At 35.9% G+C, this 20,209-nt stretch overlaps 1 protein-coding gene across 4 annotated transcripts in view; it reads right to left on the bottom strand.

Annotated features, from left to right (window-relative positions):
• LOC306844188 (zinc finger protein DPF3) overlaps positions 1–20,209 on the bottom strand; it is a 36,161-nt gene that overhangs the window by 15,238 nt on the left and 714 nt on the right. For 2 of the 4 annotated variants that reach the window (XM_079376136.1, XM_079376138.1), the window contains exons 2-7: positions 12,218–12,378; positions 9,422–9,529; positions 4,021–4,154; positions 1,505–1,600; positions 1,189–1,261; positions 355–396 (exon numbers count right to left, since the gene is read on the bottom strand). In XM_079376136.1, the coding sequence (XP_079232262.1) occupies positions 355–396; positions 1,189–1,261; positions 1,505–1,600; positions 4,021–4,154; positions 9,422–9,529; positions 12,218–12,378 (614 nt within the window). The remainder of the gene's footprint in view (positions 1–354; positions 397–1,188; positions 1,262–1,504; positions 1,601–4,020; positions 4,155–9,421; positions 9,530–12,217; positions 12,379–20,209) is intronic. The other 2 variants (XM_079376137.1, XM_079376139.1) reach the window with 1 other exon arrangement.

Below are 20,209 nucleotides of genomic sequence, written 5' to 3'. Positions count from 1 at the left end.
AATTATTAAGGCAGAACATATAGTATGGAAAAGGGAAACAACTACATGCATTTCATTTCAGCAAACTACACATCCAGAGTCAATCATTCCAGCAGATTTGACCAAGAACAGGACCTGCAATCTAGATGCGGCAATGAAAAGGCTACATGTTCAAGCTTTGCTATTTTAGCAGCGGTGTTATTAGCCATGCGTCATAGCTTTGGCCAAGCAGCGTGAAATATTAGCAGCAGCTACAGAGAAAAGACTGAACCAGCTGATTTATGTTAATAATTCCTCCCCGACATGAGCATTAAGTGTTTAGCCTTGTCATTAGCATAGCCCACATGTCCGAGCAAGAGCAAGATGGCTGAATACCTGAGTCAGCGGTTTTTGAGTTATGCTTTTGTTTGTATCTGTCTGAAACAGAGGAGACACAAAGCAAAAGAGGAGACAGAAAAAAAAAAAAAACAGGAAGTAAGTTACATTCAGAGAGGCCTCTGGAACCCAAAGTAGCTCTAGTATCTCCTCGGGTAGTCACATGCTTTTGATATTATAACAGGCCACCATGCCAAGATGAGAAACACAGGCAGGTACCATATGAAAAAAATGAAAGATGTTTTTTAGGACCCAAAGTAGGACAGTCAACAACAGTATATTCAAAATAGTTCACATCCCATGATTAAAACAGACATCAGAGACAATAAACATTCTTTATTTTATTTGACAGCAGTGTGGAATGAAAAATAAATACTACTGTTATACATCTACTAATTTATACTAATATTCAGTGGGGTCCAAAAATCTGAGACTTCTAATGTCTCTGTCTACTTTGATCACATTCTTATAATTCAATTAAAAATAATTAAATACAAATGACATGATCTGCATTACAATTACTTTGAGTGGAAAAAAAGATAGTGCTCACTTGATTAATTGTAAATATTTTTAATTCATTTTTTCTTTTTAAAAATTCCTGTCAATTCAAAAAGTTTTATTTTTTCCCCCCAAGTTAAAAAAATATCAGATTTTGAAAATACTGGATTTTTTAAGTGGCCTCAGACGTTTGGACTCAAATACATAATGCCAAATTAGGTTACAAATATTTTTTCTCTTGCAGTTCAAATGTATACAAAATGATATATCTATTTCAAGTTGCTTAGACTTTAAGGCACAAATGTTGCATATGAAAGCAATGAAATTGACACTTACTGTCACACACGTAGGGTTTATCCTGATCGTCATTGGCCACTGCTTCTGTTCGCCTGCGCCCAGAGCCTCGACCCTGATCAACAAATAACATTATATAATCGCTTTCTTTTTGTTTAGATCATTTCTCAGTCATCTTTTCTTAGTCTCTGCACACACCATACGTCAGAGAGATCAACACAAGTTTTCCTTTTTCATGTTTTATTTCCCTCTCCAGTGTCAGTCCGCCTTGTCTCAGGCTGTCTCTTTTTCTTGCTCTCACTTGCCTTTTTTCCTTCACACCATCCACAGACTTTGATGAGTCATGCTCATCACTCACCCTGCCTTTGTTTCGATGCTTCCTCTTTGGTGTGTCCACTTCAAAATCTTCATCGTCATGGAAACCATCCCCATTTTCATCTGCCTCAAGCACCCTCTGCAGAGAATGAAGAAAGTTGGGGTAAGCGATTAGATGACTAAGATCAATGCACTGCACAAGAAAAGACAATAGTCTGCATATAGAGAACGTGGAAAAATGTATTGCCATATGTGGTCAATGGGGTCCTTAAAATGCTGGCATTTCATAGCAACATAGCATAAGAAACACTAAAAGTGAATTGTTTTTATAAGCAGGTCATTGAATTATTAATTCAACCAATTCATTCAAAGATGAAACAACACCTACTGTGTGTTGCTTCTCCTGTGGCTTTGCTTGGAAGCATAAACAGATAATGTAACCGCTACAGTTGAGTTTAAAATGTAAATTAACTTAACATTAACTTCTATTTAACTATTATATGACACCAAGATTATACTTGCAGTTGTGCATTTTCTTGAATAATATTTGGTTACACCGTCTCTCTTGCTTGTGTGATATTGTGAAAATATATAGTAATGCGAAGTGCATTGTGTACAAAGCATGCTGCAGTTTATGTTTTGTCGATTCTAGTGGTCCTTGCCCTAATAATGAGGTATTGTTTGCCAGAAGGTAGGAAGCAAAACAGCTTGCGGCTGGGGTGGATGGGGTCTCAGATGATGGATTGGGCTTTACAGCGACAGTGAATGGTGGATATCGCTGATTGATGGTACACTGCATCTTAAAATGCTCTGTGCCATCACCTTAAAATTTTGCAAAGCATCCATGGGTTTGGTAGTATTTTTGAACCATACAGTAATGCAGCTAGTAAAGAAGCTTTCTATGGTGCTAGAAGTTTGAGAGGAATGGTTGCCCCAAGCAATTTTGATGATATTACATTAGATGTCAAGTGGCACTCCAAACAAAGCCAATCACAGACATATCTGTTGAGCACATGAACGCAATGACCAATCAGCGATGATTAAGAATATGCTCAACAGAGCTCAAATCTTCTTAAAAATCTTTTTAAAATTTCAGTACCGAATGGTATCGCGGCCGATAGTTTTGACAACACTACATGCATGCGTCGTGGTGCTCTCATGAACGTGAGACTGACAGGAAGACTGACACGGAAGAGAAGAAATCGTTGAATCATTATTTTTGTTTTCTTTGTGCACAAAATATAGGGTTAGAAAGCTCTCGGATTTCATCAAAAATATCTTAATTTGTGTTCAGAAGATGAACGAAAGTCTTACTGGTTTAGAACGACATGTAATTAATAACAATTTAATTTTTTGGGTGAACTATCCCTTTAAAATTAAAAGTGGAAATTAGATATATGACTTAAACTAACAAATTATTGATAAATTGTAAATGTATGAATGACAGCAGAACTATTATTTACCATATTTTAATCTATTAAAAACAAAAATTGAGCCAAATTATTGATTAGTATTAGCCATTTTAACCAAAAGAATGAAATGTATTTTCACCAAAACACTGAAGTAGGAGGTATTTACACATTTAAAAGTTGATAGGCCTATTTATTTTGCCTTAAAGATGCACTAAGCAATTTTTGAAAAACACTTTTGACCACAGTGTCGGACCGTTTCCCAAAACACACTTGCCTTGCTATGACAGAGAGAAGAGAGCTCAGTTTGAGTGCACAGGACGGATATTAGCAGATCGATTATAGATAGAGACAAAAGGAAGATAAAAAAGAGGAAAATATCGGAGGAACAAAACAATTGGTTGTTTCTTCCTGATAGGTGAGTAACATTGATTTTGCTTTGTTTCACACAACTTATCTGTGTTAGCTTTTGTTTGAATATGCTTGTGTGTCATCTTTGCTTGTTTCCGTGATTGTCGTTGCCAGGGTTGTGTACGTACGTGTGGGGCGGAGATATCAAAACGGGGCGAGGTCCTGTTGGGGTATGGGCATGTTTGTTTTGGTGCATTCAAATATCAACATCGTTTGGCAAAAATCGCTTAGTGCACCTTTAAATATCCTAATTATTCATGATTATATGGTTAGTTACATTTTATTATTTGTATATTATTGTTTTTTCCCCTTGCTGTCTGTACATATCATGAAGATCTGACTTTTCCAGGTTTTAAGTGCTATAATCAGGTCCCCAGTGCATCTACCAACCAAGGAAATGTGAAAAAGATTGACCCAGTAACTCTGTGTTAGTAAGCCTTTTTCTGCAAGCTTCTGAAAAAACGAGTGCGTCTGATTTCGCTCCCTTGGTGACGTGGCAAAGGGATCTCATAATATTACCGCCCCTTAATCTGTAAAGTTTCCACCCGCTGCGCCGTCATTTTGATTTCGCAAGTGACAGAGGTGTACCAGTTCTAATGCCATGGTGAAAGTTTGAGCAACAAACATTTGGCTGTAGCTACAATCTAATTTTGGTTTGTGACCCAGCAATTGAAAACCACTCTGTAAGTCTTTATACATTATCGTGCACTTTCAGACCAACTGGAGCTGGATGTGTTACCTGGATTTCCAGTAGTGTCTCTTCCTCTTTGGAGTTATTGTTCCTCTTGTCCAAGATCCCATCACCACGTAACAGTGCCTCCAGGGCCGTGGCTTCTGTCGCTGGGGCTTCTCTCTTGGTCATCAGCTCAGCCTCTAAAAATAAAAAAATTAAAAATAGAAAATGAGAATGTCTGGTAAACAGCCAGTAGAAGCAGCTTCTTTGAACCTCTCGGCCATAAAAATGAGGTCCAAATGTCTGAGACAAATTATATTACTTGCATAATATTGTGTGAAAAGGTGTGTTAAAAATTGTAATACATTACTTTATATGTAGTATTTCTGTGTTTTATATGTTTCTTATTATTTGCAGGTTTAAATAAAACCTCAGATTAAAATTCCAGGTTTTTTCCCAGATTTTGGACCCCACTGTATATCTAAATAGAAGCAGTGTTGGGGGTAACGCATTACAAGTAACGCGAGTTACGTAATAATATTACTTTTTTCAAGTAACTAGTAAAGTAACGCATTACTTTTTAATTTACAAGAAAATATCTGAGTTACTTTTTCAAAAAAGTAACGCCAGTTACTTTTTGGCAACGGCTATTTGCACTATAGACGCTATTTACACCAAGTGCAAATAGCATATTTTTTTAGTGACAGATGCTATTTACACTAAGTGCAAATAGCGATGGATTCTATTTACACCAAGTGAAAATAGCAATATTTTTTAACGATATGCTATTTACACTAAGTGCAAATAGCTATAGATTCTATTTACACTATGTTAAAATAGCAAGATTTTCTGCTATTTATACTACTTATTGCAAATAGTGGCAATTATCTGCACCTCAGTATTGTAGTACATTATAAAACATACACAATAATAACGTACTGAGTGTAAATTATAATTTTAATTCAAATTTATTAAATGGATGCCACCTTATTGGGACAATAAAGCCCTCCCTACACCTACCCTAACCCTACCCGATACTTTATTTTCAACTTTGAAATTGAAAATAAATGCCTTTCTGATGCGATATGAGATTTGAAAAGGGAGAAAAAAATGTTTGGCAAAAGGTGGGCTCGAACTCAGGTCGATAGCATCAAAAAGCATACGCCTTACCCTCTACACCACTGAAACTGATGTTGAACTAATTTCTTTTTTTATTGTTGACTAACCCAATCACACGTTAGTGGGCGGACTTACTGTAAATAGCCTTTGCCAACAAGATGGGCTATTTGCACTTAGTGTAAATAGACACTCCGTTACTTTTTCCCCATTTATTGACTGACAGTGCGCTGTGTGAGCATGCTGTTACTTTAGATCTAAATGTGAATGTGCATGAATTCATCCCACTCGCAAAAAACAGATTTAGTATTCATCAAAATGAATTAAAACAGTGAAATGCAAACTCAGAATATGACACAAACTGCAATAATTAAATATGTTAAACAACACAAATGTATCTAATCCCATTTTATTAACCAATGTCTTTGCTGCTGACCTTTGATGATCCAGTTCAACCATACTAATAAGCAAAAATGACTTTAGATAAACTAACAATTGTACTTCATTGTTTTTTTATTGCCGAAGAGTGTTAAACCTTCTTATCCTGAGTTTTACTTTACAGACGTGAATTTACTTTTCCTTCACAAGATACAGGGCTTTTATATTTGTATTAATGTAATTTCTTGTATTAAAAACAATCAAGCCCTGCTCATATTTAAAAAGTAACGCAAAAGTAACGCAACGCATTACTTTCCATAAAAAGTAACTAAGTAATGTAATTAGTTACTTTTTTAGGGAGTAACGCAATATTGTAATGCATTACTTTTAAAAGTAACTTTCCCCAACACTGAATAGAAGGTACAACCAGCTAGAGACACTGAGTGCACTGAATCACTTTTCTGAAGTCACTTCATGAAGGCATCGGTTTCACACAGCAGACAGAGAGTGTGTGTGTGTGTGTGTGTGTGTGTGTGTGTGTGTTTCACCATCAGTTTGGGTAGGTTTCTTGGACACACCAGTCATCAATATGTTTTCATAGGGTGGATAGCTTTTCAAGGCTCATTAAAGGTGAAAAGCTCCAGGTGCTGAAGATAAAATGGAGGATGTGTGTGTCTGGAGGGGAAGGTGGGAGAAAGCTGTGTCTCATTTCCCTCCCTATATCTTTATGATGTGAATTGGTATATCATAAAAATACTATCGAGCACTAGCAAAGGCCTGGATCCACTAAGCATTTGCACATTTGTGACTCATTTACATATGACCTACCAGCAAGATCATGCATCCAAACATATCTGAATCTGATATTTTCAACATTGCTATATCTACCTTATTTTGCAACATGGGAGTAAGCTATTTTCTTATGAATAAGAGAAATAAAGTGGATATGCATCATGCATTTGCTGTTAGCTGTTTAAATGTACAGTGCCATTATGAAGTATGTGCTTGTCTTGCATTTTTGTTAATCAAGCAAAACTGATTATGTACATATATTAACTTTCATACATAAATATAATAAAGCAAGACACAAAATACTTACAATATAAATATCAGTAGTACCTTAGGAAAAAATATACATATACTACTGTTTTGGGGACAGTAAGTTGTTTTCTGAACAAATTCACAATATTTAAAAGGGTAGCTTTTTTTTTTTTTTTTTTTTATTAATGATACAATTTATACAGTATTATACAGTAATAATGTGGATTTTTATTACAATTTGAAATAACAGTTTTCTGTTTCAATATATTTTAAAATAATTTATTCTTATGATGGCAAAGTTGAATTTTTAGCAGCCATTACATCAGTCTTCAGTAAAATTTCTTCTTATTATCATCATTGAAAACAGTTGTTCTGCTTAATATGTTTGAGGAAACTGTGATATTCTTAAGATTCTTTGATGAACAGAGCGTGCAAAAGAACAATGCTTATTTGGAATATATTTTTTTTGTAACATTGTAACTGTATATATTTCTGGCCTAATAAATATATTAATTTCTTTATACATTTTTATCTTCTTTTAATACCTCTAATTAGCGTATAAACCTTTTACTGGCTTAGGTTTTTCCCCTTTACTGCACATGAGGAACATCTGATGTTCACTGGTTGGTACCGTGCATTCTGGGTAGGGAGTGAACGTTTCAGTGCAGTGGAACCATTTTGACAATGGAGAGCCTTAGAAATGGATGACTCTCTGAGAAGTGCACTTATTGGTAAACTAAGGAGTGGATTGAAACACACCCTTAGGTCTGTCATAACATTTGAATTGTTTTCTGATCTATAATCTGCTTCAGTGGAGTTAAAGTGTTCCCAGAAGCTGTGGTTTCTGATGACCATATCATGTGTTTGCTGTAAGGTGCTCCTACTCAGTATGTGTGTACATGATTGAGAATGTTTTTATGAATCTCTGTCCTTGTCTTTATTCTCTTTGTGTCTGATTGAGCCGAGACACAAGCTTCCCCTGGGAGAGGAGCTGAAAATAGCGCAGACTGCCAGTCAGGGGCTGATTGCAGCCGCCCATCCCCCGTTTCCAGCCGCCAATCATGAACGAGAGGCTAAGAGAGGTTGATGTCTACAGACAAAAATCATAAGGTCTTAATCATCGCAATATAATACAGCACTGCAGTATTTATGCATGCCATTAAATCATGACATTGGCACCGAAAAGGCATGCGCTGACTGGAAAGACTATGTACTGCTTTTAATTAAGAATTTAGCAAGATCACTCTGAGGAGTCTGTTTCACATGGCAAATGTAGAGCATAATGAATATATCAGTTTACTGAGATGCAGCTATTTGGTGTTGTCATAGTGGAGTGATTATATAGCAGACAAAATAGCCTGAATCAGTTTATTGAATTAGAGGCTGTTCTACATGCCATATCTGCTGTGGAGAAAAAGACAGCATATGAAGATTTACATTGGAATTGAACTTGCTCGCTTGTCGTTATGAACCAGCCTTGGATGGGATATTGGACACCAAACCTGTTTACAGTGGCTGAGCACCCAGAAATGTACAACACAAACACATTTCAGACAGGAAGCGTAGGAACGATGTCCTGCTGTAACAGAGCAGAATTATGCCTCGCTATAGTGTAAATATTACGATTCCAGGACTCTGGAAAACACATAACTTAAAGGGATAGTTCACTCAAAAAGGAAAATTATGTGATTATTTACTTATATTCATGTTGTTCCAAAGCAGTTTGACTGACTTTCTTCTGTGCAGCATGGAGTTTAGTGCAGAGACTACTTTTATGCTGTTTTTACATATTTTTTTAAGCTTGAAAGCTCCAGTCCCGATTTTGTTTTTAAGAAATCAATGCTTTTATTCAGAAAGGATGCTTTAAAATAATCAAATATAACAGTAAATACATTTCTAATGTTACAAATGGTTTTGTATTTCAAATAAATGCTGTTCTTTTTAACTTTCTACTCATGAAAAAATCCTGAAAAATACATATCATGGTTTCAACATTGAAAATAATAAAAAAAATCAGCACATTAGAATGATTTCTGAATGGTCATGTGATACTGAAGACTGGAGTAATGACTGCTGAAAATCTAGCTTTGCCATCACAGAAATAAATTACATTTTATACTATAGTAAAATAGAAAAAAAAAATGTAAAATGTAAAAATATTTCACAATATGGCTATTTTTTCTATATATTTGAGCCAATAAATGCAGCCTCTGTGAGCATAAGGGACTTTCAAAGACATACCCCAAATATTTAAATTTCAGAAGGACACAGAAGAGAGAGTCATATAGAAATGAGGGTGAGTAAATAATGACAGAACTTTCATTTGTGCATGAACTATCCCTAAGAGTAAACTACAATGCATGGCTCAGGAGAGCAGTCATGTGACTTGAGGGGTTAGTTGTGGATACTGCATGACACTTGGCAGGAGTTGTTTTGTCATTCAAATCCTTCTTCTGATATCTGCATTATTGGAAAGCAATCACACTTTACTTGAGGCCTGAATCAGTTTTATTCACTGTTTTTTGCTGAACTCATGTTGGCTGAGCTCCAAGTGAAAGTCAGGGGTTCTTATATTGCTTTACTGCTATTGTATATCCAGGGACAGCTAAGAAAATAATAGAGTGGCTTTCTTGTTGACACAGAAAGGCCTTTATGTGCCTTTATCGAGTTCTTCTAGCCCTTCTGTAGCCCCCCATCAGTCCCCAAGACTTGCATTCTAATGCTGCATGGCCAAATGATTAAAGGGGCCCGGTCAGGGCACACACAGATACAGAGAAGGATAATGAGACCCAGATGGGCCGGTTCTACAGCCTCTGAATGACCTTAGAGCAAAGAAGCAAGGATGGAGAGAGAAAAGAGCAGCAAGAAAGAATTCAAAACCAAAATCTAAGCTTGAGAGAAATCACACAACTAGCCGCAATCATGATCTCACCGAGTCGGAGTTCACAAAGGCGAAGCTGGGGGTCAAGTGGCGGGTGAAGTCGCCTCTTCTTTCTCCAGCAACGCGCCGGGTAGGTGTACATCTGACCTGCTGCCAACCCTGTAATCAGACAGTAGTAGCACGGTTTGAATAAGCACCATTTGGATGGTTATTTTTGATTTGGATGATTATTTTTGTAGACAAAGTTTAGGCTGAAATTAATATAGGAGGATATGTGTAATTTTATGTGGATGTGGATGTTATGAGATGTCAAGTGCTGTTAGGTTGAAGAAAATGATCAAAAACTGCATAAATTAACATTTAATTTTGATACAAATATAGTAAAAGAGGAATTATTGTGAAATAATATTACAACTTATAATAACTGTTTTCTATAAATGTGATTTATTTAGGTGATGGCAAATCCTAATTTTTAGTAGTCATTACTAAATAAAACCTTCAAAAAAAAAAAAAATAACATAACAAAAACATTTATATCAATGTTAAAAACAGTTGAACTGCTTAATATATTTTTTCAGATTCTTTGATGAATGGAAAGTTCAAATGAAAAGCATTTATTTGAGATAGGAATGTTTTGTGACATTATAAATGTCTTCACTGTCACTTCTGATCAATTTAATGCACCTCTGCTGAATGAAATCATCGATTTCTTAAAAAAAAAAAATCTTACTGATCCCAAACTGTTGAAGGACAGTGTATGTAAATGTAAACTTTCACTTGCAGGCAACACTCTGGAAAACACAAGAACGTGAATAAAACGCTGGCATCAGGGGTTTTCACAGGGCCAACATACATTCTGTGCAGTTATGTAGATCTGTGAGGTACATGGTCTTAGTTATTCATCTATCCAGTCTCTTAATGGTAAAATAGAGGAATCGAGAGCAAGAAAAACCCAGAATAAAATAACATCCAATAAACACTGGTCTACCACAAAGTGTAGGGTGTGACTATGGAGCTTTTAGTTGTGAGGCGCTGACTCTATTTGTGTCCGGTTCTCGGCAGGCATATTGTTCCCTTTGGCAGCTGTATGTCTAGATATTGGCTGTTTTGGTTAGATAATAAGGGAAGGAATGCTGTGGAAAGACTAAAGACATACTTCGCTCCCGTTTCATTGAATAGTGCAATGCATTGTTTAACATGTTACAAACTTACAATTTCCTAAACACTAGTACGCTGTATAAACACACACCAACACATAGTTTAATTGCACGCTCTGTACTTTAAAATGAAATTCATCAGTCTTTATCCTTAAATCAAGCTGCATTTTAAGTGGATTTTAAAATCGAAGTGTACACTGCCAAAGTCCAACTTTCCAAATGCCTGTGGTGAGAAAAAAGAAAAACTGTACAACGACTGGACATGCTGCAGGTTATTTTAAACATCTGGTTAGATGACTGCATCTCGAGACGACAGCACCCTACAAACCCCTTCATTTATAGTTCATTTAATGCACATGAACACATATGCAATATAAGTAAAATATTGCTGATATATGCTAGCACACCACACCTCTTCATTAAAAGGAGAGGTCACCCAAAAAATGTTTTACTCATTATCATGTCATCCCAATCTCATATGACTGACTGGTTGTTAAGCACCAAGAACATAAAAAAATCACACCAAAAAAAATAAATAAATACTATTTTACCATTCAATAGTTCTCAACAAAAACAGGCTGAAATTTAACCCATTATTCAGTGATAATCCTACTGTCCACAGAGCTGTTAACTAAAAAAAAAACACTGTGACCAGATCAGTCATTCAATTCATAAACAAATCGGTCTTGTTAAAGATTCACTTTGTTGAAAAGAGAGATTCATTCACTTACACAATTGTCAAGTTTCAGTCAGTTCCTCACATAAAGTATGGTGGTATGTATGGTGGACCACTTATTTATTTAGCTTTTAATAAATGTCTTATAATATTATTATATTTGTATATAAGCCTTGTATGTGTTTTGTTATATAATATTATTCAATTTGTACATAAGCCTTGTGTGTGTTTTGCTATACATTCTATTAATTCTAATATAATATAATATAATATAATATAAAGCACACCTCGGTTTTCAGAACGATGACCTTTGTAAAAATCGACGACGTTTCAGAAAGGCGAGGCAGAGAGTAACAACAATAATGTATGGTATGTGGAAAATAATGTGTTTTTTTAACCTTAAACCATGTAAATACATTGCATTACACCAAATAACTGTCACGGTTTGGTTTCGGTTTAGTTCCTGTTTGTCCTTATTTGGTCGGTTTCCTGTCATTAGTTAACCATCATTTATTCCATTCAACTGTCTTGTATTAATCATCTTGTTTCCTCATTAGTTTGTGTTCTTTATAAGCCTTGAGTTCAGTAGTCGTCTCCGTTGTGTCTTAAAGTTATGTTTACGCTGTTTATCCTGTTGTTGAATACGTTTACTCCATTAAAGAACCTGATTATTCAGAATCCCACGTCTTCCTGCCTTCCTACATCAGCATCGTGTAACAATAATGTTATTAGAATAAAATAATGTTATATGACTCCTTTAACAGACTGTGAACAGTCACTGTATGGAAAATATCCCTTTTTTGTGAAGACTATTAACAAATATGTATTTTTCTCTTCCACAAAATATAAGTAAATAAATAAATAAAATGTATAATAATAAAAATAATAACAGCATACAGTTTTATAACAATATGGAGGTAAGTAAATAATAAAAGAATTTTCTTTTTTTGGTCAACTTTTCATTCTGAATCTCAACGTTAATGTTATTTTAAAGGTAAATGCAGAACGTCCTACCTGGCCCCCGGTGCCGCTTCTCCATCCAGATGTAACAGTTGTTCTGAGCTACGCCCGTCTGAGAGTCCAGGAAGGGCATGCGTACGCTGCGCTCTGCACACAAGCGGGCATTGTAGCTGCGACAGTGCTCAATGGCCTCCCTGTAGAACTGGTCCCCAAGCCTGTGGAAGACACATTTGGAGAGGAAACCTGGTTTTAGCATCAACCATGCCAGTCCATACTAGTGTGGGTCATTTAAAAGTGATTCTGTGCCACCTTCAACTATTAGTTAATAGTACCCAAATAGTATCTCATTGCAGGCTAAACTTCAATACATTAGCCAGATTACGAAGATGTTAAGTTGTAAAGAGCTTGCTTTGGAAAAGATAAGGATCAATACAGCTTCAAGTGTTTTGTGCTGTTGAGCCTTTGGGTCATGCTTTCTTTTCACAATTCACTTCCCCACAGTATTCTCCATTTCATTCTCTAGGTCTCAAAAGGCACAGAGATGTGACTACTAACTTCCAAACAGAAAGACAGGAGATACACTGGACCTGAGTCAGCCTGCATGGCTTCTCTCCCCATAACTGCCTCCTGTTTCGATTAGATCACTCTTCTCTGGACTAGAGGATACACAGATATGTGAGGAATGCTGGGCTGGACAAAGAGGAGTATTCCAACCCAGCACAGTGACACAAAGAGCCTCAGTGTTTGGAGGGAGCAGGAGAGAAAAAGAGCAGGCAGGTATGAAAAGCAAAGGCCTGAGAAAGACAAATGAGACAACTAACATTTGATAGCTTAGTCTTCTCCCAAAAGTAGCTTAGAGAATTGAGAACCAGTTCTTATTCAGAACCATGCGATTAATCGAAATCGTCATGAAAGCCGATTGTATGTGTATGTGGTGCGTATTTTTATTTGACCAATGCATGGCAAAAAATTTAATAAAATCCCTGGACCTTTTTTTTTGCCATGTGTCTGTTCTAGAGACATTACAGCTTTTTGATAAAACTCTAATTGGTTTTCTTTTGGAAATATATTTCAAATTCACACTGAATGCATTTATGACTGTAAAGCATGTCTGTGTGTATCAAAAATCGTGATTAAAATCGAAATCGCAAAATTGATCAAAGAAATTGGGGTTTATGTCCATATCGCACAGCCCTAGTAACCAGTGTGTTACAAAACCAACACCAACTAATTTGAAAACTGGTTGGCGTGTCAACCCATTTCCAAATTTCAAATACTAATTTCCAAGTTAGTTATTTACAGTATTACTGTATGCATAGTATTATTAACACAAAATCGATATTTAACTTTTACAATATCACAGTCAATACCGATAAATTGCAACACCCCTATTTTGGACCCTATTGACTTTCATTGTTTCAGCTGTTTTTGTCCAAACATTCTTCAAAATGTTTGTGCGTGTGTGTATTCCACAAAAGATAGTAATTCATACAAGTTTAAAATGACATGCGGGTGAGTAAATGATGACAGAATAGTACTGTATGCGTTTAGGTGAGATATTGCTACATGGAATAAATATGAATTTCATTGCGAATGTCAAATGACTAAAATAAGCCAACCAACCAAAACTGAAACCAGAATCATTAAATTTCTTATGTTACCAGTCTCTACCCAAAACAGTATCATCTCCCAAATCAGCTGTTGAATTCTAGATTCTTTTCGTCATTCATCTCGAAAACCTCCAGATTACATCTACATTTCTTCCTTCCTCCAGCATTCACTATATTCCACTGCACCCTTTTTCCTGGGCTTCCTGTGAGCATTATTTCCCTGAAACGAAATGCCTGTGCTATCATCAGGAGACTGCAGGAGTCATTATGTAAGTTGCAGTGACAGAGGCCCGCATTAGAGCGCCCACGACCTGTAGGAAAGCCGCTATCACCATAATCATCAACATGCTCCACTGGACTAAACGGCCCTGATGGCTCTCAACTCAAGTTTCCTCTCAGAGCCGATGTATAACTACTTTTCAGCACCTTAAACAAAACCATAACAGCCCCTAGAGATGACAAGTGCTTACCAGTGAGCGGCTGATGATGACGGTGTCTATCAGCACCATCTTAAGGAGAGAGCTTGTGTGTGGACAGACACCACGCTTCATACAGCCTCCCCCATACAAAACCTCTACTATAAACATACCGTGTGTTCACGGCCTCCTGTATTACACTCGAGGCAAGGACTCTGGTCAACAGAGTGGAGCAGTTATGTAAACAGTTAGACGGGTGTGTTGGAAGACACGTTTTCTCTCTGCCACCTCCCTGGAGGCATGGATGAAGAAAGCCTCTTGAAGGTCGTTGAGATCTTTACTCTTTTAATGTCGATTAGTTATGGACTGAGAAGAATAGAAGGGATGTTTATTAAATCTGTCACAGTATTTGATTTTCCCAACCCTAAGAGCATGAAGCTACTACAGATGATGCATGTTTTACAAGTGTGTGGTCAGGAAACAGAAATGTGACTTTGAAAGTGAAAGGTTAAAGCTGGGCTTCGCACAGTCTTTGTGAGCTCACCAAAATTGTGGGTTGGTACAACACTGGAATGTTTAAGAGTAAACATTCAGCTAGGTGTCATAACAAGGCATTATGGATTTCAAATCTTCTGTAAGCTGAGAGGTTTTAAAGACCAGTGCAAAACATCTAAATGCATGATGAATGAAAAAAAAAAAAGCCCAGACCTTAATTTTGCACAGATTATGTTGTTAATTGTTAAAGAAGTCATTCAAATAAATGAAATCACCAAACAAATATTATTGAATTCAAGAAAGAAAGAAAGAAAAGAGCGAAACTCATTTTCTTTAATTGCTTGATTATTCATTCTAAAATATTACTAAATATTAAGTGTTCGATACACAAAATGTGAAACTCTTTTTATTTTTGCATTTTGCTAAAATAACAAAGAATAATCCTCATACAGCAACAATGAAAATATGATTATCTTCATTTTTATAATTACCAGTATAACAATTATAATTTGATTCAATCATTTGTTCTTTTTATTTATGCATAATTTAAATTCTGTATATTTATACTCAATAAAATATTTAATATTAAATAAATGATCATTATTATTATTATTAAAAAGAACTTTATTACTTTGTTTTTGCATTTTGACAAAATAATCATTTAAAAAATTATACTGAACAATAAAAGCATTATCTTATTTTTATTAATAATAATGGTAACTATTATTGTATTTCTGGTTGTGTTATGTATGTTATTATTTTCACATTTTCATATTACTAGAGATTTATCAAGATTGTTGTTACTATATATTATATGATATAAATTATTAATAATAATGTTTCTTACTTGAGAATAAATGGTGGCACTGATTGTTAGAACCAATATTTGATTTAGAAGATTAATATATTTACATTCATGCATTTGGCAGAAGATTTTATCCTTTACAGAAGCTTTATTCTTTGAGCTACAAGAAGGCTTAAAAAAATTCTGAAGAATATATAGGAATAAATAGGGAAAATACACAGCTGAGTCTGACCGAAAAGCAGCAGACAATATGTTCTCATTGAGAGGTAGAGCAAAGAAAATTAGCTGCAGACTAAACATTTATTCAGCCTTCACACATCCAATTCAAATGCCTTTGTAAACAAGCGTTTTTCTATCAGCCTGTTTCAGCCTCGATGAAAACTGTAAATGAACCTTCTGCACTGAGCCATGTGCTTTGTGCCTGGGCTGCTCTTAGGAAATTAATACCTATTCTTTATTCAATAGAGCAGAGCTGCGGCTCATTCACAGTTTTGTGTGTAACTCAGAGGCTGAAGGCCCCTTTACTCAGCCAGGGTCTATATTCATATTACTTGAACAACAGGGGTGTCTCCTTTGTGTCTCAAAAGAACATAGCCACACTTCTTAAGGATGTAGAAGATGTCTTTCATATTCAAATGACCCCTTTAGTTTGATTTAATCCGAATGGTCTCTCTAAGGACAGGTGTCCATGAATAATCATTGGCTTAGGTAGGCGTTGCTCAGAGAATTGTTGTTCGTTTTCAAATACATATGCATACCGTCGTGATAATCAGCACTGCATTTCAATTAGACACGTGCTTTGTAAACCGTCTCTCCAAATGTGATTAAGCTTTCATTAGTTAGCACAGACGAGCACAGAGACGTCTTGTCTCGAAGCACTTCTTAAGGAAGCTTTTCATCAGTGCAAATAAACAAGATCTGCTTTCACTGAAATGCTGTATCATAATTTTTTTTATTCATATGGCTTTCTTGTTCAAATCACCTACTCATTCAGAAATCTCACTACAAATGCTTCATCATAAATCCAGATTTCCAGATGAAGTGCACAATTTTTATGTTAAACACAGCAACATTTGGCTCAACCAATGGTGCTAATTTGGGGGCGGGGCTTTCTGTGATGATCTGATCTGCTACATCACCTCGAAACCTCTTAAAACCTCTCACTTTAAATTAAACTCTCTCTCCAAACAGAATAAGCATTTTAAGTGATTGTATGGGTATTTTAAAAGAGTCTGTAGTGCACCGGAGGATAGGAAGGTGCTGATATGAATAGAGATTTGCCCTCCACAGTGTATAGTGAGAAGAGAGTGATCCATCACAGTCAGGCTCCTTTCTGTGTGTCTATGGGGAGATGAAGAGCCTGAAAACAGAAGCTGTAGTCTCTCTCTCTCTCTCTCTGAACACCCAGGGCACTAAGTGCACCACATTCAAATCCAAATGACCATGTTAATCCAAGTGACCATACCAAAAAGCATAGAATTTAGGCATTTAACAATGTAACTTCAATTAATTTTAATCATTAATTGCAGGTTTCATTTTTGTTTAATGGCATATAAACCATACCTAGACTATTTTTACTGTCATTTTTAGCACTACGTGATATATCGGGACCATGTTGTTCCAAACCCATAAAACCTTTGTTCATCTTCGGAGCACAAATTAAGGTATTTTGGTGAAATCTGAGAGCTTTCTCACTCTCTATAGGCAGCAATATAACTGAAATGTTCGCAGGCCCAGAAAAGGAAATCGTTAAAATAGTCCATGTGACATCCGTAGCTACGAAAATACAATTTGCGTGCAAAAAAAACAAAAATAACAACTTTATTCAACAATTCTTCTCCGACACAGGTCTTACGAGTTTGGAACGACATGTGAGTGAGTAATTAATGACAGAATTTTCATTTTTGGGTGAACTAACTAAATATTGGAAATATATACTGTTCAAAAGTTTGGTCGGTAAGATTTTGTAATATTTTTGAATGAGGCCTCTTCAAAATATACAGAAGAGTAATGTTGTGAAATATTATTATAATTTATAGCAATGGTTTTCTATTTTAATATATTTGAATTGTAATTTATTCCATTGATTGTAAAGTTGAATTTTCAGCCGTCATTACTCCAGTCTTCAGTGTCACATGATCTTTCAGAAATCATACTGATTTCTTACTCAAGAAACTTGTCTTATAATCAATGTTGAAAACAGTTGTGCTGCTTAATATGATACTTTGATGAATAAAAAGTTAAAAACAACAGCATTTATTTGACATCGATTTTTTTTTGTAACAGTGTAAAAATCACTGCCACTTTTGATCAGTTCAATGCATCTCAACTGAATTGATTTATTATTACTTTTTCTTCATTTTACTGACCCCAAACTTATGGTAGTGTATTATATTAGTTTTCAATGTCCTCCTATCCCTATTCAAAAGGCAAATCATGTACAGTTAAACAAACTTGAAGCTTTTACTCTATTTAGCTTTTACTAGTATTTAGAAGATTCCTTTTCTGATGGCAATTCACATGCAAGTTGTACCCAGAAATTGTAGTTTTACGATTTATTATGAATCTTTTGTGAAATCATGTATGACTGTAATGGAAATGCAATGCCTAATTCAGCTCTGCTGTGAACCTCTTTAGTCAGTCTGGAAGAGTTTGAAGCAAATCTAGGCTGTGAGGAAGCTAAACATAGGTGCCCCATCAGACCGCTGTGCTTTCATGATATCACTCACATTCTGAGAGAAACCCCTCAGCGGTGAATAAAGAAAGGGCCTTGAGCAAGAGAGAGGGCAGAAGAGCTTGAAGAAGTCCTGAAGTGTGCAGTTGTCAGCCTTGTTAGCAAATATTTAGTCTTTATTTTCAAAAAAGAAAAGAAAAAAGGTGATGTAGAGGTCTAGACTGTTTGCAAATGGATTATGGGATCGAATGAAGAGAGGCATGTAAAATATGCTTTCCTTTCAGTTTATTTATTTTTTTCCATTCTTTTTCAAGCCATATTATTTCAGCTGACTAAAAACATGTACGGCATATACAAAAAGAAACAAATGCTAAACAGGAAAAGGGTTTAGAGTAGTGGAGTCTATCACGGCACAAACCCCTGTTCCTGGACACACAAAGACCTCGGGCTCAACGGTGTTTGTAGTGCAGTTGTAATGCGAAAGCGAAATGCATCCAGACAGCGAAGATGGGGGGAAGGGAGCAGGCTACTGCAAGCGCCTTAACCTAAACCCCACATATTCACCCCCTCAACGCCCCTTCAATTTATATGGGATGAAACAAATGCAAACCACCTGACCCCTCTCAGACACTAATAAATGAATAGACTAAATGCTGTTGAACACAGTATATATATGACTGCTCCTTGGTAGAAAACAACACTTGTGTTTAACGGCGGTGGGAAGTAATCTCATTCACAACGAACAAGCAACCAGACAAGAAACACATTAATTGCCTGGGCAACATAATGAGATTTACAGAGAAAGAAAAAACAGCATAGCCAAAACAGTCAAATTACACCAGCAACAGTCTTTGTTAACCAAATTCAACATTCACAGATTCCTCCATAACACAATAAAGGAAAATGCTTACTTTTTTATAGCAAAGTATTAGAATAGAAAAACATAAAAGTGTGCTCAGACAGGTGTATATGGCTCCTTTTCCTGCTCCCGGTGACCCCCTGATGTCTTTTTGGTGGGATGGGAGGGGAGCTTTATGTCCCTGATCTGGAGCAGATGGGGCTCCTGTCTCTTGCCCACTGACATCTCTGCGGCTAGTCATCAGAACAGATGGGTACTGAGGGATCCTGGGATATTGCTAATCTGCTCCACCACAGCATTTAGAGATGGTGCATCCCCCTCAGTGTACACACTTACATCGACAAATCAGCTTGAGTTTGAATGGAGATGAATCACTAAAGTAACTATGATTTAGGTGGGTATGAATCCAAGGGTGTAATGCAACCTTCTTCTTTTTTTGAGGAGGCACCAGATGCAATCCTAGCTCACTCCTTTGCAAGATAAGACATGACCAAAGAAAATAAATACTTATAGTCATGCAATACACACACGTATAATGAATATGTTACAAAACATGACTAGATATTGCATAAATGTAATAACATTTATTATATAGCATGAGTATTTTCTTTGTTTTAAATGCCTGCAGAGCTACAAATATTCCACTCACTATGCAATGTAGGAGTAAGATATATATGTGAAATTGAAAGGGTGACATATATTTGCTTTATTAATGTCAAGATGACAGATTATTAGAAATCAAATATTTAAAACCAATTCCAACAATATTCCACATCAGGACTACTCAGTCTACACCAAAAGGTATTGACAAATCCCAGTAATAAGGGCAACCTCTTCTTAACGCACTAATAAATATAATGTAATAGAACCTGGAATTCTGTCACATGCACTTCAACAGACAAACAACAGAGAACAGGACAGGACTTCCATTGTTATGCATCACTTATCTCTTGACTTCATGATTATTAGCCTGTTGTTTATATTACTATAATATATCATCAAATATCAATGTATATTAAACAATATCCGATGTAATGTTTACTATCGCGCGAGTGCACAAAAACGAAAGAGCTTGATGCAGCTGAAAGCTGTATGCGCGTTAGAGAAACTTATCTAATTAATTCTTAAGCAAATGCACATATTTCATATTTTACTCGTTCTGCAACTTGCCACTTTCCAATTAGACT

The sequence above is a fragment of the Barbus barbus genome, assembly GCF_936440315.1.
Source record: "Barbus barbus genome assembly, chromosome: 24".
Taxonomy (NCBI): Eukaryota; Metazoa; Chordata; class Actinopteri; order Cypriniformes; family Cyprinidae; genus Barbus; species Barbus barbus.
This window is presented reverse-complemented; position numbering and strand designations above follow the sequence as displayed.